The sequence below is a fragment of the Lissotriton vulgaris genome, chromosome 12 (assembly GCF_964263255.1).
Source record: "Lissotriton vulgaris chromosome 12, aLisVul1.2, whole genome shotgun sequence".
NCBI classification, from domain to species: Eukaryota; Metazoa; Chordata; class Amphibia; order Caudata; family Salamandridae; genus Lissotriton; species Lissotriton vulgaris.
The window spans coordinates 261,514,172-261,541,132 of NC_141700.1; the positions used below are offsets into that span (position 1 = coordinate 261,514,172).

Consider the following 26,961-nt stretch of genomic DNA (forward strand, 5'->3'; position numbering starts at 1 on the left):
GGGACCTCCGCATCCTGACTGGCGCTGCTGCGCCTTACTGCACCATGTCCACTGGTCCATATGGAACTGCACCCTCGTCCTGTAAAACTAACAGATTCTAGTTACCATAAACCCCCCCTTAGAATTCCCCACTCAGCCACAGCCAACCTCACACTTTCTTCGTCATCCAACACTCCCATCCCTTCATACAACACCACGCTCCCCAAGTCCAGAACCGCTCACCATCCATGTCGTCCAGAACCGCTCACCATCCATGTCATCCAGCACCACTTTAATTCCTCATGTTGTATTCCGTGATGCGCGAGCCTCGTTGGAGGGAAGGCCGCCGCAGACCTCCCTACTGCTTCTGGCCAGCGGCCCGGGGCCGTCATGCGCCCCACCGGCTATGCTCCATTCCTCCGGATCTATTGCCGGACTCGGTCCCCCCACATACCCCCAGGTCGCTCTAACCTGGAGGGGCCCCAGCACCACCGGGCCTCATGCTGTGCTGGCAGTCCCTCACCTCCTACCATTAACCGCAAAACCCTATGCAGAACAACTGCCCCTTACCCAAGGGATCGCGTGGCAGCAAACAAACCAACCCCCACCCGCCTCCGAGCGCCAGCCCCACTCCTAACAATTAAACAACAAAAATTGACAAGATGGATCCTTTTGGCATCCATCTTGTCCTGTGGGCAAAGAAACTGGAGGTGGGGAGGGGGGCGGGGGGGGGATGCCCCCTCCTCCATTTGTCTATGCTCGGCTACCTCTTGTTTTTGTTACTTGCACCAGCGCCACCATTGTCTACGTAACGTTTGTTCTTGTGCCTGGGTGTCTGCCATTTATTGCAGTATTATACCTCTACTTGTAGCTGCATACGTTTCGGAACCTGCACACATGTCACTTTCTCCTCCTGTATCGCACAGTCTGCTACCCCTTGTATTTTGTTTGCTCACAATTGGAACGTTTGCCTCATGTAACTTAACGTTTGCTCTTGTAACTTGCTCACTCGTACTTTTCTCCTATTGGCCCGCGCTCTATAAAGGTGCATAAATAATTACCAAATGGAGGCGAGAGACACAGATTGCCACAGACATCACGTGGCGGACCGCGGCGAAAAACGGGAGGTTGCGCCCCCACCCCCAGTACCGGGCCGCAGCAGACACCTTCCCCGCATTGACAGGCAGGCTCCGACATTCCTCCGGTGGGGGCAGGCAACTCCTGAAGCTCCTCGCGCCGACCCGTAGGCCACAGCTCGGCGCCTCTCCCCCTGTACAGGCACTCCTTATCCTTGTCCCACACCCGGCAGATTCCTCGCCACCAGCTAAGAGGGGCCCCCACCCCGTGACTCAGACAACACGCGATGCCCCCCCAAACGCCACCTCCCTACCGACCTAAGCACAGATCAGCAATGCCGGCTAAACCCTCCATGAGCTCCGGGCCCGCCACCCTCCGCCATTAACACCTAAAGAGGCACGACGCGACGCGATGCGACTCGCCCCCCCCAGCCCCACGACACCCTCGCGACACCCGCACCCAGGCCCAGCTAACCTGCACAAACTTTCTTCTCTAATCCCCCCGGTGGTGCTAAGGTGTCAGGAAGAGGCTGGATCCTCCTCTCCTGACACCTTATATGTCTTCCTAACGCCCGCCCCTTCCCCTATCCTCTAAACCCTCCCACACCGTGTCCTTCCGGGCCATTGCGCGAATAGCCCCGGGGGAAGACTGGTCTGCGACCTTAACTTCCCCCGGGGGCCCTCATTCTGGAGAGTGATCCTTTCATAGGTGACCTATAAAAAGCTACGTGGTGTATATGCTCATGTTTAAACATACATGATGTCATAAGTCAATGTCACAAATAGAGGTAAATTAAATGGTATAAAACGTGTGGTCAAGCGGTACAGGAGGTCATGATAAACCTGACTTATCTACATTATATATTAAATTGTACATGTGTTTCACTGGCTGTACAAGATGGCGCCTTTGTCATATTCTAAACAATGTAAAAAGTAGTTGAACTAAAAAGTCTTCTGGTATATGATAAAGATGTATGTGTCCATATCTCAAAGAAAACAACTAAATTCCAATCTCTCATTGAGTCCTTTTGGACTAACAGTGTTGAGAAAATATATCCAGTAAGTTTCCCGCTGTAATAAATGTTTGGTATTGTCCTGCCCGTGTATCGGTTTTCCCTGTTCTAATACACAAAATCCTAACTGGCTAATAGTGTGCTTGAAGTTCTTAAGTGTACTGCCACGGGTGACTTCTGGTTTCCTGTGCGTATATTGGTTTTATGTTCGTTCATGCGTATCCTCATTTTTCTTTCTGTTTTACCAACATACGCGAGGCCACAAGGGCATTTGTGCAAATACACCACATTTTGACTATTGCTGGTTGCTGTCACCTTTAATTTAATTGTAGAGCCAGTATGAGGATGTCTAATAGTATCTCCTTTTATGATGGCATTACAATTCCCACAGTTCAAACAAGCTGAAGTACCTTTGTACTTTTCTGTGGCGTTTTTAGTAGATTTTAATAATTGCTTCAGGTTACGAGTTCTTTGAAATGCGAATCTCGGGGGTGACTCGAAGATCCCATTGAAGTCAATCTCTGTTTCTGGCATCGGCCAAAATTTCGGAATGATTCTTTTTATTCGGTGACTCTCCGTAGAATATTTAGATACAAGCACTATTCTATTCGTGTCATCTTCCATTTGGGCTGGTTGTAACAGTTCTTCTCGTGTTTTCATATCTGCTTTCACTATAGCTTTCTGTGTTATAGAATCGAGGTAGCCTCTGTTTTTGAATTTGTTAATGCATATTTCAGCACTCGTAACATATTCCTCGTTGGTAGATGATATTCTTTTAAGACGGAAAAGTTGAGAATATGGCAAATTTTTCTTCAATGATGGTTGATGGAAGGAATGAAAATGGAACAGGTTGTTCAGATAAGTAGATTTCGTGTAAACTTGAGTCCTCAGTTGTCCATTGTGGGGGACGCCCCTCTGTTGTGGAGGTCATCTCATTTACCCCTGAATGTAACCCCATTGCGGGGGCACAAAAAGTATGCCCTTTGTTCCTGCAGTGCCGGCCTTTTCATGGTGGAGCTCCGCAATGGAATGGCTGGCGGTGCAGGAACTCATAATATGCTGAGGGGGACTGCGCCAGTCCTCGCTCAGCATTGTGCTTTGGCACGCTGCTGCCAGGGAACAACTGTTGCCTGGTGCAGCCGGCGGCCCACCGTCAATACTACAGTGAACGTCATAAAAGGCAAAATGTTGGACAACCACTGTTGCACCACCGCAGGTCTGGCGGTCGATAGACCACCACGAAATCAGCCCCTAAGTGTTAAATATTTTTGTAAATTAATTTGATATATTTATTTTAAAAGTAGAACAAAAGAAAATAAATGCTATTGCACTTGTAACTTAATTTTGAATTCCTTCTTTACTTAATTTAAATATATTACAATTGTTTCTGAAGTTTTATATTAAAAAATAAATTCTTACCTAATGCAAAAACAAATTGTATTTATTTTGCATTAACATTTATTTAAAATGGTGTAAAAAGTGAATTAAAAATAGTTTAAATACATTTGATTAGGATGTGATCTTACATTCATTTTTCAATTAAAATTATTAAAATACTTTAAAATTAAAAAATAAATGTGTATTAGATGAAAAAGAATTAAAACATTACATTATGTTTCTATTTTTAACTATGTTCAATAGTTTAATTTATGGATGGTATCTTCTCTAACCATCCAGCCCTGGAATTTACAAACACAATACCACTTACGTGGTCAGACCACGCTGCCGTATTGTTTACTATATCGGTGCTAAGGCCACAGAGGTCTGATCGAATGCCTAAACCTGCCAAGACCTTTAGGGTCTGGAATAAAATAGATGGGACACTATTGGATGATCTTCTTACCGCATCCATAGAGGTACTCCCTCTGGAGGTGGAGGTGGCGGCTTTGGCCTACACAAAACGGATTGATAAGGCCTGTGCCACTCTTGCCCCTCCCAAACTCTGTCTCCACACCAGGTCGCAGCCCTCAGCTCCTTGGTTCTCGGATGATCTTAGAAAGCAGAAATTAGGCTGTAAGAGACTTGAAACGGTATGGCGCAAAGAGTATAAGGAAACTGATAAAAAGCTATTTAAAGAAAGCCTTCTAGTTTATTAAAAAAATGGTGATAGCGGCGAAGCAAGGTTTCTTCATCAACCGCATTGACCTAGCTAAAAATTCGGCAAAAGAACTGTTTAAAGCAGTTTCTTGTCTGGCCGCCCCTGAAACCGCAGCTACGCCACCTAGTCCTGAGCTATGTGAGGAGTTAGCAAAGTTTTTTTCAAACAAGGTAGAGATTATCTTCAAGGCTTTTTCTGGCCTGGACACGTTGAACCGCCCGCTGACCAGAGTGGAAAACACTACCGAATATCCCCTGGGGGCAAACTTGGAGTGTTTTACCCCAGTGAAGGTTGAGGATATAAAGGGACTGCTTCAAGTGATAAAATCAGGCTCTCCCTTAGATCCATGTCCGGCAGCTGTGATTAAGTTGGCTTCAACCCTGATTACCACATCACTGGCGGCCGTGTTCAATAACATGTTTGCGACCGGAGACTTTCCGTCCTGTTGGAAACGAGCATCTATTTTGCCTTTATTAAAAAAAACAGATTTGGATATTAGAGACCCCAACAATTACCACCCTATAGCGAGACTCCCCCTCCCAGCTAAATTCATAGAAAAGGTGATGAATGTCCAACTCAGTGCATTCTTAATGACAAACCAGGCGCTGGACCCATCGCAACACGGTTTCAGAGCCAGCCTAAGCACTGAATCAGCACTAATCAAAGCTACTGAGGAGATCAGAGCAGTAACCGATGCTGGTTGGAGAGCAGCGCTGGTCCTTTTTTACCTTTCCGCGGCCTTCGATACGGTCCACCATGTAATATTGTTGGACCGTTTGAAGGCATGTGGGGTACAAGGGAAAGCATTTAACATCTTGGAAGCTTTCCTTCCCAACAGAGTTCAGAGTGTGGCACTCGGTGAATACGATTCTAAACCTTTTGTTTTACCCTGTGGGGTGCCCCAGGGTTTGTCCCTGAGCCCCACTCTGTTCAATATATATGTTACCTCACTAGCCCCAGTAATTCGAGCATTTGGCTTTGAACTTACCTCTTATGCCGATGACACCCAGATAGTGGTGTCACTGTTACCGGGCAAAGAGGAAGGAGTAGCAAACAAATTTCAGGACTGTATGCTGGCAGTGGGAAACTGGATGGCCGGGAATTGCCTCAAATTAAACTCTGCAAAAACTGAAGTTATAGTGTTTGGTTCAAACGCTCATTTCTGGAGTCCGAATTGGTGGCCTGAAGGCATGGGCAAGGTCCCTACCCCTGTGTCCAAGGTTAAGAACCTAGGGGTACTGATTGATGACCAGCTTTCCTTCGGACCTCAGGTCAATGCGTTGTCCTCCTGCATCTTTTTCCTGCTCAAGACAATCCGTAAAATCCTTCCCTTCCTTCCAGAAAGCTGCAAGATAACAGTCGTCACTACGCTGGTTCTATCACGCTTGGATTATTGTAACAGCTTGTTTCTTAATGCACAACAGGGCATCCTGAACAAAATGCAGGTTCTGCAAAATGCTGCAGCACGCTCGATTACGGGCATTCCTAAGTATGCCTCTGTCACCCAGGAACTTGTTAAACTTCACTGGCTTCCGGTGCGAAAGCGTATCTCTTTCAAAGCTCTTTGTACGGTGTTCAAGGCCTTGCGAGGTCTAGGTCCGTCTTTTCTTCAGCAGTATTTTCGTTGGTATCATCCCGCAAGACGCAGGGCTGGTTGCGGTGCCCCGAATTAGGAAAGCACGGTGGGGGGGGGGGGGGCAGAAGCTCTGTGCTGGGAGCAGCCAAGGCCTGGAACGCACTGCCCCTGGCTCTTAGGAAGGTTACGGATCTGATGGCCTTTAGAAGAGGTCTTAAGACTTGGCTGTTTACTCTCTAATCTCTACTTGGCCTCTGCGTTGGAGTATTACTTAGCGCCAGAACACCTACGGGTAACAGTGCGCTGTATAAATTTCTAAAATAAATTAATAAATAAATAAATTTAAAGTTATTTCCTATGGAGTTTTATCTTAAATCCTTACGTCCATTATTTTCAATGGGATGGTATTGCAGTAGCAGTGGTTGGCCACATTTTGGCTCTAGTAACTTTAGAAGTACAGTTTGTGAATAGGACTGAGCTTTCTCATTTGTGGGTGGGTGGCCCCCACACTGCTGCTCGTCACTTTTTGCCTTGCTGCCTCTGCGTCCCTGAGCTGCTCCTCGCCTCCTCATGCCCGTGCGCCAGCTCCCCCCGCCCCACCATTCCCGTTCCGTTCCTTCCCGCCGCTGCTTCCCTGCAGCCCCGCCCCCAGCACACGCACTGGCCTCCCCGCTCCCGCCTCCCTGCTGCTCCACCCTCCCAAGCCACCTCATAGGCAGGAGGAACAGCTGAAGCAGGAGCAACCTCTGATCCTGCTTGCAGGCAGGTCGCCCCCACGCCGCTGCTTGTCACTTTTTGCCTTGCTTCCTCCGTGTCCCTGAGCTGCTCCTCACCTCCCCCTGCCCGTGCGCCAGCTCCCCCCACCGCTCCCATTCTGTTCCTTCCCGCCGCTGCTCCCCTGTGGCCCCGACCCCGCACACTCATTGGCCTCCCCGCTCCCGCCTTTCAGCTGCTCCTCCCTCCTAAGCCACCTCATATGCAGGCCAAGAAGCGACCGCACAGCGGACACGCGCATCGGGCGTGCTGAAGGCGCGCCTAAGGCAAGCCCGTTGCACCCGTCCGCGCCAGGCCCGCGCCCAGCGCCATAACACCGCGAACGCCACAACACCAGAATCCACTACGATGCCAGCACCCTCTGCGCACTCAACACCGGCCGAAACCACACCTGCTTCCAAGCTGCCCCGAAACTGACCCACGGACCTTTCTTCTGCCACACCTGCAGCTTCACCTGTGACAGAACCACCAAACCTCCAAAGACTGGACCCAACCACCTCCGCTGCATACTCCACAACACCCGCTCCGCACACAAACACGCCGTCAAGCTCTGGGATCTACTCGACACCTCCGCCCCAGACGTGGCCTTCCTGACCGAGACCTCGGCGCCCGACATCGCCATAACCATCCCGGACGGCTGCAAGATCACCCGCAGGGACCGCGCCAACGGAATCGGAGGAGGAATAGCCATCCTCCACAAGTTCACCCTCAAGGTCGCCACCCACGCTGACGACACTCTTAACACCGCCAAACACCTGCACTTCCGGATCTACACCAAACCCAACACCACTCTCAGAGGAACCCTCGTCTACAGATCCCCCGGACCCTGGGCTCAGTTCAGCAGGGCCGGACTGGTAAGTTCGGGCACCGGGCAATCCCCCGGTAGGCTGGAGGGGGGTGGGGGCCGGTTTTGTGAGAGGGGGCCGGTTCTATTGCTGGGGCCGATTTGGCCGTTTGGAACCGATCCCTGCATGAGTCAGAAAGAGACAGTCATGAGTCATTACGAACAGCCAGGCATTACCTTCTCTTTCCTCCTTTCGTTGTTTTTGCTTCTCTGTGAAATGGATCCAAAAAAGAAATACACAGTATTGCCAAGTTTCACGCATTAGGCGTATGCATATTCACCACGCATGCGCACTTGCAAGTTGCAACAATTAAACCTTTTGCAATTGCACATCTTTCTGAGCTCCCCAACACAGCCACCGCGCTTTTTACCCTACGCGCGCACCAGAGTGATTAACCATGGGAGCGGCGCCGTAACAGAGTTCTGTGCCGTGGGTATTTATCTCCGTCAAACACTCGAGGGTCCTGACCGGCGGCGGCCACTGGAGTTGCTCCTCAGCACCCTTAGAAGCACACCAGCCCCTCACAAAGTAAGTTGTGCCTCTCAGGGCCGTGCAAGCTGGGTGTGGACGGGGACAGGGGCATGCAACCTTACTTAGCACCGAAAAACCCCTGTCACTTCCCTTGCGTGCTTGTGGCTCACCTAACTCCCCCAGTCAAGCCTTCACGAGACTCGAATAACACCCCCACTTAACAAGAAAAATGCACTACATCCACCCCACGTGTCTCATGCTGCTATGTAGTCATTTTGAAGACTGTTTTTGAGAGACATCAATTTTATTTAACCCCGGGTCATTGGCCTATCAAAACTCCCTAGAATGAGGGTTGAGAGCAGTTCCTATGGAGCTTTCCCAGTGCAAAGGGCGCATAATGTTCATGAAAAAGAGTGGAATTATGCTTATTAGAAAAAATCCGCTTGGACAGTATCTTGCGTGAAAACTATAAGAGGGCAAGGCTTCTGTACATAATTCTCGTAAGACATGTCTGCCTTTTCTTACTCAAGCATAACATTTCTCATGACTGTAGAACACATCACTTTAACAGTTCTTGAGAGACACTTTTTTAAACTGGGATAAGCCTCCCACAGGATGATATTATACACAAAAAATAATTGCTTAAATAAACAAGCATATGCAATGCAGTAGGTCTTGCATTGCTGAAACGTTGAGCTATTGGTGCTCCATTATTAATTGCAATGCCAATAGCTGAAACTTTCAGTAATGCGAGACCTATTGCTTTGCAAATGCTTTTTTTAATTGCAGCTTGTAATATTTTACCTCTGTTGTGGGTGCATGCATTTTAAGCTATATGCCTATGGGTTGGAGTAGCTTGTATGTGCATGCTGCAAAATATCTGTTGTTCAAGGCTGGCCTTTTCTCTTTCATTATATGCAGTGCTTTAAATGGAAAAAAATAAATGCAGGTACTCACCAAAAGGAGCAGTGGACAGAGTTTAGGGCGGGACTAAGGGGAACAAGGGGCGGGGTTAGCGTTTTGACCGTGCCAAGGTTGTATGCACGAAATCTGCATGCATTTTATCAACCGCCTAAGGATTACATGCTGCTTCAGCCTGCCTTAAATCGAGCCGGTGGCCTACAGCCCACTGAGCCATCTGTCCAGTACTGGCACTCTTTTGTAACATGCACACGTCACTTTTCTTTTGTAACATACTGTTTGCTACCTTTTACATTTTATTTGCTTTAGATACTTGCTCAAGTGTCACCATTGCCTCATGTAACGTTTGTTCTTGTGCTGGAGTGTCTGCCATTTATTGCAGTACTCTACTTGTACTTTGTATGCTTTTGTAACCTGCACACATATCACTTTCTCCTCCTGTAATGTACCGATTGCTACCTCTTGTATTTTGTTTGCTCACAATTGTCACTTTTGCCTCATGTAACTTAACGTTTGCTTTTGTAATTTGTTCACTTGTAATTTTCTCCTCATGTATCATTACTGTTCCTATTGTGAAGCGCTCTGACACCTTCGGGTAAAGTTTGCGCTATATAAAAACGCATAAAATAAATAAGTCTCTCCTAAAACATTTGTAAACCGGAGTTAGGGCCAGAGCTGACAACGTCTGCACTGGGGAACCAGGTGTCAATCTCCACATTTTAGATTGGTCTTAAGGTCTGTCCAAGGTAGATAAAATAGGAATCAGCGAGTGTGGAAGTGGAAGTGTGCAAAAAAGCAATTCAGATGCGTGGTGACTGTAAAAGCCTTCCCATACGTTCTTTTGTTATGTCCTGAATAGTGCCTCCCACCGCCACCCATTAGATTTTACAGCTACCTCTTAGCGCCCACTGTGAAAGATCTTTGGATAAGCAAATTACTCCGCAGACAGACCCCTGCTCTGATTTACAAAGCAGCTCACGATGGGTCCTGGTGACGAGCTCCATTGATTGATTCCGTGCAGTGCTTGAAAGGTGCTGCTGTAGTATAACTTGAGGGATAAAGGGAGCGCGCTGCCTCGGATAAAGTCAGACCCCATGAGTACCGGTACTCTCTATCTTCTAGAAAAAAGTGCCGGTACTCAAGGGGAGAAAATGAAGAAGTGCCGGTACTCAGTACAGGCGAGTACCGGCCCATTTAAAGCACTGATTATATGCATGTGACTCCTTATGCCACTGTTTCACTCTCAAAGCGTGCAGTTTTATTATGTACCCATTATGCCTGATTGCAAAACACACAAGCAACAGAGCTACAGGCAGCAGCGGACAAGGCTGCATCACACCACCAAATGTGTGCAAGATCAAAAAAGCTTGCTTGTAACAGAGCATGAACAGTAGCATGAAACTGACGTGATGCCACTTCCTTTCCTTTTGTCTCAGATAGCTAAATGGGAGCTGGAATGAGCAGGAAGGGTGCAAGTAAATACTGCACAAGTGAAATGCGCTTCTAAAAGAAAAAGAAAAAAAAACAAAAGGGCCGAAAATGAAGGTGGTAAAGCAAAGCTATAGGCAGTGGAAGAGAGAGGCGTGGGAGGGGGGTGGAAGTGCTCACTGTGATGTAGGAGAGGGTGAAACCGGGGCCGCCTACAGTCTGAGGCCCCGGCCCGTGTGATTTTACTTGCTGGATTTTCATCAGGTCTCCTTTTCCCGCACCCAAGACATCTGAGAACTGGAAAACCTGGCCAGTTATGAAAAGACAGAGTGATAATGCTCCAGGGAATATCTGTCTGTCAGACTTGTAATCAGGGCCTTAGCATTAATGTATGCTAGGCCACAGCTTTCATGAGTGCAGCAGGAGCAGTGGCAACGGGATTCAGGCGTGTGAGGAGTCTATTACTCCTGGTTATGACTGCCTCCGTCTGCCTTGCCATGGACTGAAAAATGCACCAGGCTAGTTGGATTTCCTACCATCGTGGGTGCATTATGCCGTCCAATTTTAAAAACCGAACTTCATGACTAGGGATTTGGACTTAAGAGTGGAAACAGCTTTTTGGCGCACCCAAATACCTCTTTGTTACACAAAAAGTTTGTGAGCCAGACCCTGAATGGAAGGATATGTAATTCACCTCATCATTTCAAGGAAACAGTTTAAACACAGAAGAAAGCTGAACAGTGGATTATTTTTCATATATCATTATATAGTATGAAGTATTGACATTTAGAATATTTCTGTAATGTCATATCCCACACTATAGAAGAGAATAGTCCTGCAGGACAGCTGGACTAATGTGACATAAGCTTTCCTAATGCACTGTGATGCAGATGTGGTGGCCACTTTGTCGAGTAGCAACATGGCCGTCTGAGCCAACGATCGTATGGATGCATTCTTGGCGATTTTAACTAATGACATTTGAATATCAGCTATTCATTAATTAACAGTTTTTGACAACCTTAGAATGGCACTTTTTGCTATGACACACAAAAGGAAGGGCGATGCCTTCAGAATAGAAACGAATCATGACTGCCAGCAAGAAGAACAATAGTGACCAGAAGAGCAGGAAAATGATGGTGGACAAAGTCCCGCCATATGAGCGAATCAAAGATACAGTGAATAATGCCTCATGAGTGTGAACGATGCAGTGAGGGTTGTCGCTAGACAATAAACGTCAACGGCAAAGGAGAAAATAGTCACCTCAAACTGCTGGCAAGCTATCTCAGAATCCAGCACCCTGGGATTTTGTAAGGGGACATTTAAAGCCTACTTGTCACATGCATAGTACAGGGCCATATTTCCCTCTGCATTCTGGAACTTGTAGTCCCAATGTCAGACTAGGATAAACACTAATACAAGTACCAGCATGCACAGGAATGCCTTGGACCCGGAAGGGCCCTCACACACCCACGCTCCTCAGTGGCCTTTGAGGAGGATTCTCATTACACATGGGTTTTTAGTAATAACATCTTTTGGGCATGTGCTTACTGGCCAGTGCCTAAATAGTTGTCTTGCACAGTGTCATAATGAAACATTTCAGTTTAGAATTGGGTGGATTGGGTCAGCGGGAGATGGAATTGTGCAGGGCTGGGATAGTAGGTGGTGCTGTGGAATTGGAGTCGGTCAGTGGGAGGTGGTATTGTGCGGGGCTGGGACAGTAGGTGGTGTGTGGAATTGGAGTCGGTCAGCAGGAGATGGTATTGTGCTAGCTGGCTCAGTAGGTGGTGTGTCGAATTGAAGTGGGTCTGTGGGAGGTTGTATTGTGCAGGGCTGGGACTGTAGGTGGCGTTGTAGAATCGTATGTTTTCTCTGCACCCCAAAGATGGCTGTATTTTTCTAACCACTTGGTGGCAGCTGCTGGCTGGGGCCATTCCTTGCTTTCGAGCCCGCGAGGCAATTGCTACGACGCTGCTTGTGGTACATCAAGGACTCGGACATTCTTTTTTTAGCAGACTTTATTGCCGAACAATGATGAAGGATTCACTTTACTGTAAAAAAAAGACTGGATTAGTGACATGTGTGTTAACATCCCCCTTACCCCACAGGAATTGTCTATGACATTCGGAAAAAAATCTTTTTTATCAGCCAATAGTTCTGTATTCAAGGAATTTCAATAGATATTGGGCTGAAAAACCTTTGCTCACCCTCAACAAGTTGGCACCTGGATTTATGACAGAAAGGAAAATTGTGCTGCACCACCATAGGCTAACAAAATAACAAAAGGGGCCCCGTGAGCAGACTCAACAACAGGCTCCATTTTTAAAAAGCGTGATACTGGCACTGGAGTGCTGAAACACATTGTACAAACCAATATGATATGACTGGCCTCGGAGCGAGCACACATCTATTGACATTTTCTACAAAATATCCTGCCAGGTGAATTTGTTTTCAACACGTTTCTATAACATGCTGGCTCCTGTGTCATGGTTATAAGAGGAAACAATACTGAATGGCTGGACCTCACCAATTAAAAGTTATTCAATTTACATGGAAAATTACTCAGCGCAATATATAAATATATAATTTCTAAGAATGGCACTTGTCCTTCACTTATCATCAAAGAAAGCTAAAGAAATAAGCAATGTTCTCTGTCCCGTTGCTGTAGCTTTCCATGCAGCTCGAGGCAAAGTTGTGAATGTCGCGTGATTTCTGATTCAGGACGCCAATGGGAAATAATTTTCAAACCAGGCTGTTTATGCAGTTCAGAAGGAACATGTCAGCAAGATTCATTGGAACTTAAATGCGTTTCATATGGTGAAATCCTGAGAAACAGAAGGCTGGAGATGTAGAATTTGATTTTCTGGATGTTCCCCCTGTGAAAAATTTAACGATTCTAAGAAGCAACGTTATTTGGACTACTTTTCTAGCCGCCCTTATGTCTATTGAGCCCTTATGCTTTCCAAGGCAAGATAGATTATACATTCAGCATCAAGCATTATCTACGTCATAGGCTTTCAAAGGATGTTTAGAGCTTCCTTCCTCCACAAAAACAATAAATTACAACGTTTACCTTTGCTCTTTCCTTTTCATAATTGTCACACAGGAAGTTTATTCGCTCGAAGCCGAAGGTTCAACGTTTGCCCCATGTACCTGTTTCCATGATGCGTGCATGTCCACCTGTGAGTGTGGGACTCTCAATGCTGGGAGAGTTGGGTGAGTGAAGCAGAGTGGTGCTCCAGATGTGTTTGGACATAGGGGCAAGCTGGCCCCGGGATCTCTCACAATCTTGTTGGTCCTCAATGAGCCATTATTGGGTGTGCTGCTTGCAGGTGCATGTCAGGTCAAGCTGCTCTGGGCTGCCCTCTAGTCTTTCATGCCAGTTGGAGCATTTCCCCGCATACCGCAACTGCCCCTGGTTCTGACTCCGAGCACAGACGTGTGGATATCCCTGCACCTCGCACGCACTACTTTGTATGGGCCTGGGCCCGAACTGACCCTTGTGCCCCGGTCTCGTGCCGCTGCAGCAAATCTTAGGCCTCGTCTAGCACCGGCGTTCCGTTCTGGACCAACAATTGCCTTCAAAATCCTGGCACCCTCTCTATCTGGACATGCTACGATTAACTTGAGACCTCACCAGAGACTACTGCCCGGCCCTGCACACAAGCAGATTCACTCTGCTTATTGTACGGTATGACTTAATCCTCCCAGTGCCTCACATGTGCTCCACAGACTGTGGTACCAGCATTTAACAAGGGACGCCAGATGCTTGACTTCAACTGTTAAATCATTATAGCAGCCATTTAGCACCGTTGTGTAACCTTCTACCTGTCTGTTCCTCTTCAAAAGCCTGTAGGGTCATTTTTACACCTATAGGTAAGATTCTAACATTGGCAAATGTATTTTGTACCACCGGGTGCCACTACTTGTGATTATTTTTCACACAACCTGTATCATAGCCTTCCAACTGAACAATGTTTCCTTCAAGTGTGTAAATCCTTAGCTCCTCGCCGAGCTTCACAGGCAGCCCTCTGCTTTTAGTCTATGGTGCCATATTGACTGTTTGTGTACCACCCCATTATTTAGGACCTCCCTCGTTTTCAAGGAGATCCATGAAAGTTGTTCCAGAGGGTTGAAATGCATAAATAAATAAATAAATGCAATCCACTGACTTCCACTGTCCCACACCGAGGAAGATCCCTGCAAACAGTCACAAGGAAACACTGGAAACAGAACATGAATACTGGACAACAAATTAGCCAACTTTGAACCTACACCTGTCTCCTAGGGATCGACTGACCAGACTTACTATATCATACACCAAGTACTCAAAGGACCACGGTGCAGTCTGGAATTCTGAGCTTGTGTATTGCCATTATGAGCCCATGGTACTAGCGTCTGTATCCCGTGTCCCTCTGCTCTTTCTACAATCTCAGTTTAAAGGGGGTGGTGGCCTTATAGTCCAGTTTTGTGTCACTGATGTCGATGCGGTCAATCTTACAGAAGTAATGAGAAGAGTCGTTGGCGTGTGTATGCCACACCCGGACCTAAAGCAAATGTGCATTCTGTTGGCGGATGTCATGGTGGTGGAAAGTCATGCACCTCGGCCGATGGTGCACTTTTGCCCTACAGTTAGCCCAGTCCAAGCTGTGCTCTGCTGTTGTGTGCGGATGCTCCGTTGCAGAACCATGAGCAAGCTCCCCACCATCAGACTGCCGGCTTCAACCCCCACAGGACCAATGAGTTGCTGTTGCTAAGGGGAACAACCCCACACCATGTGCCTTCCCTGTGAATGTGCTAGTAAGTTTGCATAACATGATGTAGGTAACACTATACTTGCTGGTTTGAAGAGGGATGTGGCTCTGCAGAGGGCAGGTGTTAGATATCGTGGATAAGAAATGAGGAAGGATCATTGGGTAAGGAGTGTCCTAAACTGCACAGAGACAAGGAGGGATGCGCTGTTGCAAGTTAGTGGTTATCGCCCGTCTATGGTAACCGAGGTCCCTTCCATGCATCATGTGGTGAGAAGTTTCTCCAGTGAGTCAGTGTACAGATGGCCGTCCCTCGTTCGAAAAAGGCTCGACTAGGCAATCGGACTTTCTCGGCAAACGTCACCTCTCTTTGGAACACTTTACCTCAAGAAATTCAGCAGGCTCCTTCTGAACCTTGCTTTAAGAAGCTGCTGAAAACGTGGCTCTTCACCCAACCCCGCTAACTTCCTTTTTCTGCCTCTAGGTCAACTATGCTCCTCCAGCGCCGGGACACCTCCTAGCGAGGTAGCTGTTCGCGCTCTATAAAATGCAGTATTATTACAAGCAAACTCACACCCTTAGTGTGATGAGGTGAGGTTGGTTGAAGGGAATGCCTTAAAATATTGCAACATCCAAAGTAGCTTGCATCAAAGGGAGAGTTTTTACTAGTGCTCAAAATAGAAATATAGAACCATAGGTACTCCTCGTCTCAGACTGCCTGTTTGCTGCTGAGATGTGCTGGTACTCTTCCATTAAAAGAATTGGTGGCAGTTCAGAGAAGTGCCTGTACTACTCCTTCATAACTAAAGTGCAGGCAGCAAGTACCTGGTAGTCCCTGCACAATTAAAGCACTCTTGTTTAGGTCTAGCTACAGAAAAAGTCCCAGCGCCATTAGCACATGCAAAATGTTTTTTTAGATACATATTGTTCATACTGACTGCTGAGACAAGGTTAGATAAGTGCCTGTTGGCCTCTCATTACATCAAAAAGGCAATTTTTGTTGGCTCTTAGGGCTCAGTGCACTTTACCACCACTAACCAGTGCTACATTGCTTGCGCTCTTTCCTTTCAAACATGGTAAAATTGGCTTACACCGAATTGGCAATTTTAATTTACTTGTAAGTCCCTAGAAATGTGGTTCTACATGTACCCAGGGACTGTACATTAAATGCTGCTAGTAGCCCTGCAACACTTATTGTGCCACCCTCTTAAGTAGGCTATTTAAAGATGTGTCATGTCAAGGCCAGGGCCTTTGTGTTAATTGTTCATGCTTTCTGGCCAGGGTGCCATTTGAGACATTTCCATGCCTTCTATCAGCCTGGGTGCTTATGTGTGACGTTTCCATGCTTTCTGGCCTGGGTGCTTAATTATGTGTGCTATTTCCATGGTTTCTGGCCTCAGTGACCTGGAGCTGGTGGCTCATGTGTGACATTGCCATGCTTACTGGCCTGGGTGCTTATGTGTGACGTTTGCATGCTTACTGGCCTGGTGGTGTGACCAGGCCTGGGTCAGTGCCTAGGTGCTTATGTGTGACATTTCCAAAGTATTCTGGCATCAGTCAGTGGCCTGTGTGCTCATGTGTGACAACATGAGTGACAATTTACTATGCTTTAAAAGGTAATACAATCTAATATGTAATGGAAAATGCTTTGTTTTGGCCTTTCTATCTCTCAATTTTTTTTGGGGGGGACAAGTTCAACCCCCTAAACTCCCCCTAGTAGTGGTTGCTCACTGCGCTTGCCCACTACACACCATGGTTTACTTTGTTCTCTCTAATTCACTACTTGTGTCTATTTTTGGTGCTCTCTGAAAGAATCTCTATGGGTACATATGACTGGGTGGTTAACCTGGTGCTCTTTAAGGTCATCATCTACTATTTACTGTGCTTTGAAAGTTGATACAATTGAATATATAATATAAAAAGTGCTGTAAAATTCACCATTTTGGTCTGTCTTTTTCCAAAATTTTCTCGGGGGGAGAACCCCCCCCAAACCCCCCTTGTAGCGGTCGGGCTCGCTCGCTGCGCTCGCTCGCTACCCGACACACGGGGGCGGGTCTGCAGAAATTTGCCAGGGCTGCTTTCAGTTCCCAGTCCGGCCCTGCAGTTCAGCTACTCCATCGCCGACCTCACCAGCACCCACGCACTCGCTTCCACGGACTACATCCTCCTCGGGGACCCGAACTTCCACCTCGAGAACAACAACAATGCCAACTCAGCTACCCTGATCGCCAACCTCGCCAACCTCGGCCTCAGACAACTCGTCACTGCACCCCCCACGCCGCCAGCCACACGCTTGACCCCATCTTCTCCACAGGCTCCCACGTCTCCTTCGACCACACCACCAAACTCCACTGGACCGACCACCGTTGCATCCATTTCACCTTCAAGAAATCAACCAAACACCACCGCACCCAACAGCTGCCTCGCCGCTGCTGGAGCAAAGTCACCGAAGACCAGCTGATCACCTCCCTCGCAAAGAACCCACCCACCGACCCCACCAACCCAGACGCCTCAGCCTGCAACCTCAGACAGGGGATCGACGACTGCGCCAACACCCTCGCCCCGCTCAAGAAACCCTCCAACAGCCACGCCAACAAGAGAGCCACCTGGTTCACCAACGAGCTCCAGGCCTCCAAACGCGCATGCCGGAAACTGGAGAAGACATGGCTCCACGAACGCACACCAGACAACCACGCAGCCCACAAGGACACCACCCGCAAACACCACCACCTCATCAGATTAGCCAAAAGATCCTCCTTCAGAGACCACTTGGATAACAATGCACACAACAGCAATGAGCTCTTCAGCATCGTAAAGGAATTCTCAAACCCCAGTGCCAACGACATCCCGCCCTCACAAGAACTGTGCGACTCACAGAAGTACCAAATTAGGTTAAGGTTTTTATATATAAGTCGATTTAAACACAGTTATTGGTCCACTTACCTCTGCTGTGCGTGAACAGGCTGAGCTGACCGATTTAATTCCATCCGCTTTCCTTCTTTTTCACCACCATGTTATCATTTGTTTCACCGGTGCCAGGGGATTCATTCAGCTTTCTCAGGCACAATTCCCTTGCCTCAAGCTTGCCCCACGCACCGTATGCCTGCTAGACCATAGGCTTTCAGCTCCAGCCTTAATGGCTTTGCCCTTATAAATGAGGTAACGCCACCTCTATCCTTGATGCCTCAGTACTCAGTACCGTTCCCACCCGTGGCAGGCTGAGGGGCTTCTCTGCGTGTCGTCACTTCTTTCACCTCACGCCTCGTTCCTTGCTCCCTGGTTCTTGCCAATCATCCAGCAAGCACGCACGCACGCACCCATGAACGCGATCGGCGTGGGCATCGTCGGCCTTGCGTCCACATTTTTGGCTCTTCGTTCTCAGCTCCTCCTGATGCATCACGATCAGCAGCTCAGCTCAGTTCCACACACAGCAGGGAGTATAAGTGGGGTCATCTACAGGCAGTTTGGCAGAAAGCTAGATCTTGGTTCAGAAAGAGTGACATTTGTGTTTTGGTGTAAATCTGTTCAGTGGTTTTGGAGAAATTAAGATTAAAAGAATTGTATATGTCACGCTGCGGATGATCTGCCAAACCGACAGATCTCCTTCTGAGCTCTGACTGACTGCCACCACATAAACCAAGAAGTGGTGGCAGCCATCTTAAGACTCAGTCCAAGTCCTAATAAAAATGCAAAAAAAAGACAAGACATAAGGGGGCAGAGTAGGGATACCCTGACCGCCTAGGCCTGGTGTTGGGGGTCCTAGAGGACTCCACCTGGGACCAAAAATGTTTTTTTTTGTTTTCTAATTTTGCCCCAAATTCCCAGAGGATATGTGAATCCTCTGCAAAATTGGAAAAAAAGGTGGCTTCCCAATTGTGTTTTTTTAAAAACCTTTCATGGTGGGCCAGGACCTGAAGTGCAAAGGCATTAGTTTTTTGAGGGGGGTGGCCTGAGCCTCTGAGAGGGCCCAAGTACCTCATCCTCTGGGGCTAAAGTAAAACAATAATGGCCTACTTAAGCCCTGGAGACTCCATGCCTGTGGCTGCAATGTATTAAAAAGGCGAGATGGCTGCACAGCCCCCCTCCTGAGCCTAAAAAGGCCCTGAGGAGTGGATCACTATCTCCAGGGCTGAGTAATAAAATGAAGGGAGGGGGCACATGCCTTCCCCCTCTCTGAACCTATTTAGACCCCTGAGACCCCATCCCTCAGGGTCAAAATGTAAACTAAAGAATTAGGGACTGCACTGCCCTCCTCCCTGAGCTTTAGAGAGGCACCAGAGACCCGAACTCCTGGGGCCATGGGATGTTTAAAAAGGTGGAAGGCCACATGGTCCCCCTCCCTGAGCCTTTATAGGCCCAGCGACCCTGACCCCCAGGGCCAGCTCAATTACTGTGTCTCAGAGACCTCACCCCCACGACACAGTAGTTTTCCTGCCTGTACCAGCATGGGCAGGGAAACGTGGTTGCTCCCATCTGGCGGGAGTGTTTTTAAATTTCCCGTCCAACAGGAGCAAACACTAAGGGCTCGAATATGATGTCGGTCGGATCTGCCTCCAACCGACACCTTCGCGTTCTAGGGACCAACTGACCTTCGGTCCGCAGTCCCAACACAACGCAATTACAATGAGACCGCACATGGTGCGGTTGCATTCTCCCATTTCTCTATGGGAGTTTCTGCTACACCTGTAAACTGGCCGTAGCACAAGCTCCCATAGGGAAAAGGGAGATTCTGTTAATCCGTGCACCGCGTGGCAGGCTGCCTGGCATGCACACGTTGCAGGGATTAACAGGCCCCAACCAGAGGCCGCAAGGAGAAGGAGGCTCTGCTAGGGGCGCCCAACTCGCTTTGCGACAGGCTTTCCATGTCGGAACGCCCGGCAAGGAAATCCTGTCGGAAACCAAGCATCATAATCCCAACAGCAGAAATGTTGTGCATTGGGATTAGAGGCCAGTATCCGACTGGCCGACAGGCTCCTTGAGCCTGTTGGAAGCCAGCAGTAATGACCGTCGATATCGGTCGGAAAACCTTTGACCTGTGGTTGGAGGCTTCCGACCGACATCGAAATAGGCCCCTAAACCTGCTCCCAGCCGGCAGGATATTTATAAATGCTCCTGCATGCTGGGAGCAGACTTGTGTTCTCTTTCTCTGCCCACACTGATGCAGCAGGGAAACAAAACACATATTGCCCCCATCTGTTGGGAGCATGTATAAAACTTCTGCTTCCTCTGGGCAGGAGTCTAGTAACTCTCGCAGCATGAGGAGAGCCAGCTGGGGCCAAGGGGGCCCTGGGGCTCCACCCGGGCCCCCGCAATGTGTTGGTTGGTGTGTTCACCAGGTCACCTATCTATTGTAAAAAGTGGCCTCAGGAGATAGGGCCCCGGAGGCCTGAGCAGGCTCACAGAGGGGCAGGCCTTCTCCTCTTTTTATGAAATACAGCCCTGGAGGATGGGGTCTTCGGGGCCTAATGAGGATCGAGGCTGAGGGCCATGCAGCCCCCGTTCCCTTTCTTAATTGGATGTGGCCCTGGGGGATGGGGTCCATGGGGCCTTTGAAGGCTTGGGGAGGGAGGTCGCCTGGCACCCCTTGGCTGTATTGTTAAATTTGGAGGATGGGGTCATCAGGGTATAATAAGTCTTGGGGAGAGGGCCTTGTGAACCCCTTCCTCAATTTTAGGTGAGTTTGGCACTGGGAGATGGGGTTCACTGAGCCTAATGAGGCTCAGGTAGAAGAGCTGCTTAGCCCTGTCCCCTTTTTTAACTGAATTTAGCAACAGGGAATGGAGTCTAATGAGGCTTGGGCAGAGGGCCATGTGGCCCTCCTCTCCACTTTTTAATGGACTGTGTCCCCATTAAGGCTTGGGGAGGGGGGCTGCACAGCTGGGGGCCTATAATGGCTCGGGGAGGTGGGGCCCCACTGCCCCTTCCCCATAATTAATTAAAAGGACGACCCCCTCCCCTTACAGAAAGCAGCCCGAAACGCATTAGGCAGAATAAATATTGTTGTTGGAATTTCAGGTTGCCCTAAAGAATGGTACGACATGCTGTTGAGTGCAGTTTAGTCTGATGACATTTGGGGTTTCACATTAACGAACGGCTGTCCAGCTGTGAAGCTTGCACCACCGCGATGAAAAGAAAAGCGGGTCCGTAATTTGGACTGTCCATGTCACAAACGGAACAGCAAGTCTTTTTTACTGAACTATGCAATGTACATCAGCAAGCCCACGGAGGGTTGAAAATAATATTAATTGACTCTTGGCATCTTTACACACACCAGGGAAAAAGAAACATGAACTACAAATCCCAGCATGCAAATAAGGAGAAATAAAACACCCACTGATGGAAGCCCACTGAGGGAAAAAGTACTATGGAGTATGGACTATCTATCCCAGCATGCATGGATACTAAGGAGCATTCCACTAGAGGCAATAAAGAGCAATTTTGAAAATGAATTGTTGGTTTGTGCTAATTGTGTGGATGCCACGAGAGGAGCCTGTGAAAAAGGGCTTTGGCAGCATGAAACGATATATATATATATATATATATATATATATATATATATATATATATATATATATATATTAACATATAAGTATTTATTTTACAAAGCGCTTCGGGATCACCCACATGGGTGGGACAATTCAGTGTTTATGTTTATGTTTATGAGATTTATAAAGCGCTCAACTACCCATGGGTGTCTCGGCGCTAAGGACAGCAGGCTTATACCATATACCGGAGGGACTTATTGATTAAACAACCAGGTTTTGGTCATTTTCCTGAAGGTTATTAGAGACTGGCAGGATCAGATCTTTAATGGAAGGGAATTCCAGAGTTTTGCAGTGGCGACAATAAAAAGCTTATCGCCCCATGAAGCAGTTTTGGTGCGTGGAACCCTAAGCAGAAATGCAGTGGATGAGCGAAGGGCCCGAGTCAGAATGTAAGTCGCTAGCTCATTGATTAGAAACTGAGGTCCAGATTTACGGGAAGCCTTGTAAGCAATGCACAAGGCCTTGAACTTAATGCAGTTCTTCACAGGGACCCAGTGATACTTCTGAATGACATGGGAGATTGGCTTGTATTTGGGGGTTCCAGATAGCATTCTGGCTCCTGCATTCTGGACTGATTGTAGTTTATGAATGACCTTGTTTTGGGCCTTCACAAGAAGCCCATTGCAGTAGTCAATGATAGACATGACTAGTGTACTGACCAGAGTTTTTCCTGCAGTCAAGGGAAGAAATGGTAACATCTTTTTTATCATACGTAATTTGTGGAATGAGGCTGAGACCACTGAGTTGGCATGAGGCACAAAGGTCAGCGTGTCATCGTATATGACTCCTAAATTCCTAACCCTGGTGACTTGAAGTGGGGGTTGACGGACCCAATGAGGAAGGCCACCAAGAGGAGGACCAGGTGGGGGATAGCTTGCCAAATGTCATAACCTCTGTTTGTCAGAGTTCGGCTTACGGAAACTGCTGGTCATCCAGCTACTGATGGCCAGCATGCCTTTTTGAAAGTTGGCTGCTACCTTTTCACCATCATTGTGTATAGTCAACACCAATTGCATATCGTCGGCATACAATGTAAGGCCCATCCTTGTTACCTTGATTACTCTAGCTAAGTCCGACACATAGATGTTAAAAAGTGTCGGACTTAGGGATGAACCTTGCCGAACACCACACGGGAGGGCCAGTTGGGCAGAATGATAAGTGCCAACATTTACCGACTGAGTGCGGTTGGTGACAAAAGAGGTCAACAGTGCTCTTGCATTATGTTGGATGCCCATTTTAGTGACACGGTCGATCAAGATGGTATGATCGACCGTGTCAAAAGCTGCTGAGAGATCCAGCAGTATAAGAACAGCCGTGCCTCCCTGATCCAGGATGATTCTGATATCTTCAGACATTTTGATAAGCGCGGTCTCTGTTCCGTGGCCCCTATGGAAGCCAAATTGAGTGTCGTCTAACAGATGATGATCTTCAATATACTTGTAGAGTTGAGTATTCATCACCTTTTCAAAGATTTTAGCGGGGAAAGGCAACCTGGCTATCGACCTGTAATTTTTAGTGTCAGTCGGGTCCAGGTTTGCTTTTTTTAGCAGTGGTTTTATGATAGTTTTCTTCCAGGTAGTAGGGTATATGCCTGAAGCAAACATAGCATTACAAATGCTAGATAGAACAGGTGCCACTTGTTCTGTGACTGGTATAAGTACAGCCGGAGGACAAGGGTCGATAGCAGAGCCTGATTTCACAGAAGAGATTAGATTGCCAATCTGTTCAGGTGTGGTGTTGTCAAATTGTAATAAGGAGTTTTCAGTGGTACCACTTATTAAGGACTGGTTGGCAGTGTTGGTCTGGGATGCAAATTTCGAATAGATGTCATTTACTTTTTCAAAAAAGTAATTAGCTAGAGAGTCACATAGTGACTGTGAAGAGGCTGGAATGCAGGAGGATGTTTGACCTGACAATTTGGCGACTACTTGATAGAGCTGCCTATTAGAATCTTGTGCAGATTCAATCTGAGCAATATACTATTTGCTTTTTTCCTGCGCAATCAATAGTTTATATTTAGTGAGAGCTTCTTTATAAAGTAGTTTCTCCTGAATATTGTAAGATTTATGCCATTGTCTTTCACGGTTTCTACACAGTTTCTTTTGTTCTCAGAGGAGTTCAGAGAACCAAGGGGCTGACGGAGAGCGCCGTTTTTTTTTTAGAAAGTTTTGTTTGACACCAGCCGATTAAGTGCATTGTGCAGCCAGTTGGTATCATTTACTGAGGCATGGTTGGGATCTGAGGAGACATCTGGTTGGGTTGAGCATAGGTGCGTCTTAAGAAGCTGATTATCTATACTCTTCCAGGCTTTAATTACAACCGGCTTATTTATTAAGGTACTAGATAGAAGAGGACTTGCAATCAATACAAATGTAAAATATAATTGCATAATGGTCAGTCCAGACTAAAGGGAGAATACTCTTTAAGAGAATAGCTTGGGCATTGGAGAATAGGCCGTCTAAAGTGTGGCCAGCTACGTGCGTGGAGTTTGGAACTCGCTGTGATAGACCCACCGCTTCCGGGTCTGAAAGTAATGTGTTAGTGTCCTTGTCAAGATGATTTTCTAAGTGAAAATTAAAATCACCTAAAATTATGAGGGTGGGTTCAGCTGCCATTGGTTCTACCAGGTTACTTAGTGTAGAGAGAAACTCTGTCGTAGATCCTGGTGGGCGATAGAGTAAAATGCTCTTAAAGGTTTGGAAGGGGGTGAGCTGGATGGAGAAATATATAGCTTCACAGGTCAGGGAGGGTATATGATCTATTTTTGTAGTGAGATTGCTGCGATAAATCATTGCCAGCCCACCGCCTCTTCTGTTAGCTCTGTCCGCTATCTCGTGCGCTGACCCCAGCAGGAAGTTGCTGCCGCTCCCGGAAGCCCTCCACGCAACGGCACTTGCTCCGTAGGACTGGGTCCAGGGAGAAAAGACAGGTAAGAACTTTTGAAAGTGCAAAAACAGTTTCAAGACCAATTTAAAAGAGTTCAGAGCAAAAGTGTAGCAGCAGTGTTAAAAACGAACAAGTAAAATTTCAGGCAAACGTTAAAAATGAAGACATACACACGCCGCAGCTAGCAGCGTCCCTGGGATTAGATAACTGCAGCGTCCGCTGCACATGCACATCAGCGTGAAGCTAAGTACTGGTGGGGGCGCCAAAACTAGTGCGCTAGGTTACTGCTGCGTGCAGCGTCATTGCTTATGGCTTTGATGAGGATTGTCCTGCAAGAGAACCAGGATTACAGGTAAGAAACTTTTCCTTCTTTTTACCTAACGTACCTTTCAACCAAACTTGAAAAGACATCGTGGCTTAATGACAAAATCAGGAAAGTGGTCCAGGAACCAGTGCATTTGAAAGTCTGGTAGTAATGGACAGAGTCAGTGGTTTATCAAGTGACATCTTACATTTGATCGACTCAGTCCCAGTTCTCTTGGCTTCTCAGACTGAATGACATTTTGGGTAAATTCCTTTAGCCATGCAAGAAAACTTGAGGGTTTCCTACTTTTACTTAAGACACAACATAAAGTTTTCATAGTTCAGAAATAAGTTTATTAAGAGAAATGAAGGCACAAGTACATAATGTAGTACAACAAAGTTTTAAATGTCGACTTCCTGGCATTTTTCTGACTTTCATTAATATCTGCAGGACGGTATGTCACCTTGACCCCTTTTTAATGTCTTGCAGGAGGCTCGCATGGATCATGGAGGAGGAAGAGGACGAGTCTGAGTAAGTGCTATGGGCATTAAGATTACTGTGGGAATGTGAATAGTCAACACACACAATAATTCAGTTAGTTTTCTAAGCAGCCACATGTGTACCTAGGATCCCTGTAACGTCTTTATTATTTCAGTTGCATGCCTTCTTCTGTCCTTTTTCATCTCCTCTGTGGCCTCTCTGGAATATCTTAGCCTGCTGAGCATTTGCAAGGCCTCAGCCAACCTAACATTTCAATGCTGCAAAAACTGTCATCAGCTTGTATCAAGGAAGACTGCCTCATATAGCGGTAATGATTCATAAAAGGGGGTGGTGATGGACAGAGTTTCTGAATTAAGCAGAATACTCCTACCCAGTCAACAGATCAGGGCTTGATCCATCACCGTTTTTTAGCTCACTGCACCATCCCAGCTCAGAACCTGGCTACATGCAAATTAGTCTGTACCTGTCCCAGTGCATCATGGGAACAGGGCAAACCAAACTACCAAGCCAATTCTTATACTGGGAAGGAAACAAGCTTCCGGGGACCGGTTTCTGGCATTACAGCCGTCTTCGGCCCGGCTTGCTTGAATCCTGATGGTGCAATGAGCAAGGGACTCACATCTGAGTATACCCTTCCACACTTATGGTGGACAAAATGATTCAGAAAAGGGGGTGGTGATGGACAGAGTTTCTGAATTAAGCAGAATACTCCTACCCAGTCAACAGATCAGGGCTTGATCCATCACAGTTTTTTAGCTTACTGCACCATCCCAGCTCAGAACCTGGCTACATGCAAATTAGTCTGTACCTGTCCCAGTGCATCATGGGAACAGGGCAAACCAAACTACCAAGCCAATTCTTATACTGGGAAGGAAACAAGCTTCCGGGGACCGGTTTCTGGCATTACAGCCGTCTTCGGCCCGGCTTGCTTGAATCCTGATGGTGCAATGAGCAAGGGACTCACATCTGAGTATACCCTTCCACACTTATGGTGGACAAAATGATTCAGAAAAGGGGGTGGTGATGGACAGAGTTTCTGAATTAAGCAGAATACTCCTACCCAGTCAACAGATCAGGGCTTGATCCATCACCGTTTTTTAGCTCACTGCACCATCCCAGCTCAGAACCTGGCTACATGCAAATTAGTCTGTACCTGTCCCAGTGCATCATGGGAACAGGGCAAACCAAACTACCAAGCCAATTCTTATACTGGGAAGGAAACAAGCTTCCGGGGACCGGTTTCTGGCATTACAGCCGTCTTCGGCCCGGCTTGCTTGAATCCTGATGGTGCAATGAGCAAGGGACTCACATCTGAGTATACCCTTCCACACTTATGGGGAACAAAATGATTCAGAAAAGGGGGTGGTGATGGACAGAGTTTCTGAATTAAGCAGAATACTCCTACCCAGTCAACAGATCAGGGCTTGATCCATCACCATTTTTTAGCTCACTGCACCATCCCAGCTCAGAACCTGGCTACACGCAAATTAGTCTGTACCTGTCCCAGTGCATCATGGGAACAGGGCAAACCAAACTACCAAGCCAATTCTTATACTGGGAAGGAAACAAGCTTCCGGGGACCGGTTTCTGGCATTACAGCCGTCTTCGGCCCGGCTTGCTTGAATCCTGATGGTGCAATGAGCAAGGGACTCACATCTGAGTATACCCTTCCACACTTATGGTGGACAAAATGATTCAGAAAAGGGGGTGGTGATGGACAGAGTTTCTGAATTAAGCAGAATACTCCTACCCAGTCAACAGATCAGGGCTTGATCCATCACCGTTTTTTAGCTCAC

General features: G+C 47.3%; 1 protein-coding gene across 1 annotated transcript in view; it reads left to right on the forward strand.

Annotated features, from left to right (window-relative positions):
- Positions 1 to 26,961, forward strand: part of CNGB1 (cyclic nucleotide gated channel subunit beta 1) — a 1,326,699-nt gene that overhangs the window by 693,190 nt on the left and 606,548 nt on the right. The window contains exon 21 of the mRNA XM_086945539.1: positions 25,154 to 25,195. Coding sequence (XP_086801665.1) covers positions 25,154 to 25,195 — 42 coding nt within the window. The remainder of the gene's footprint in view (positions 1 to 25,153; positions 25,196 to 26,961) is intronic.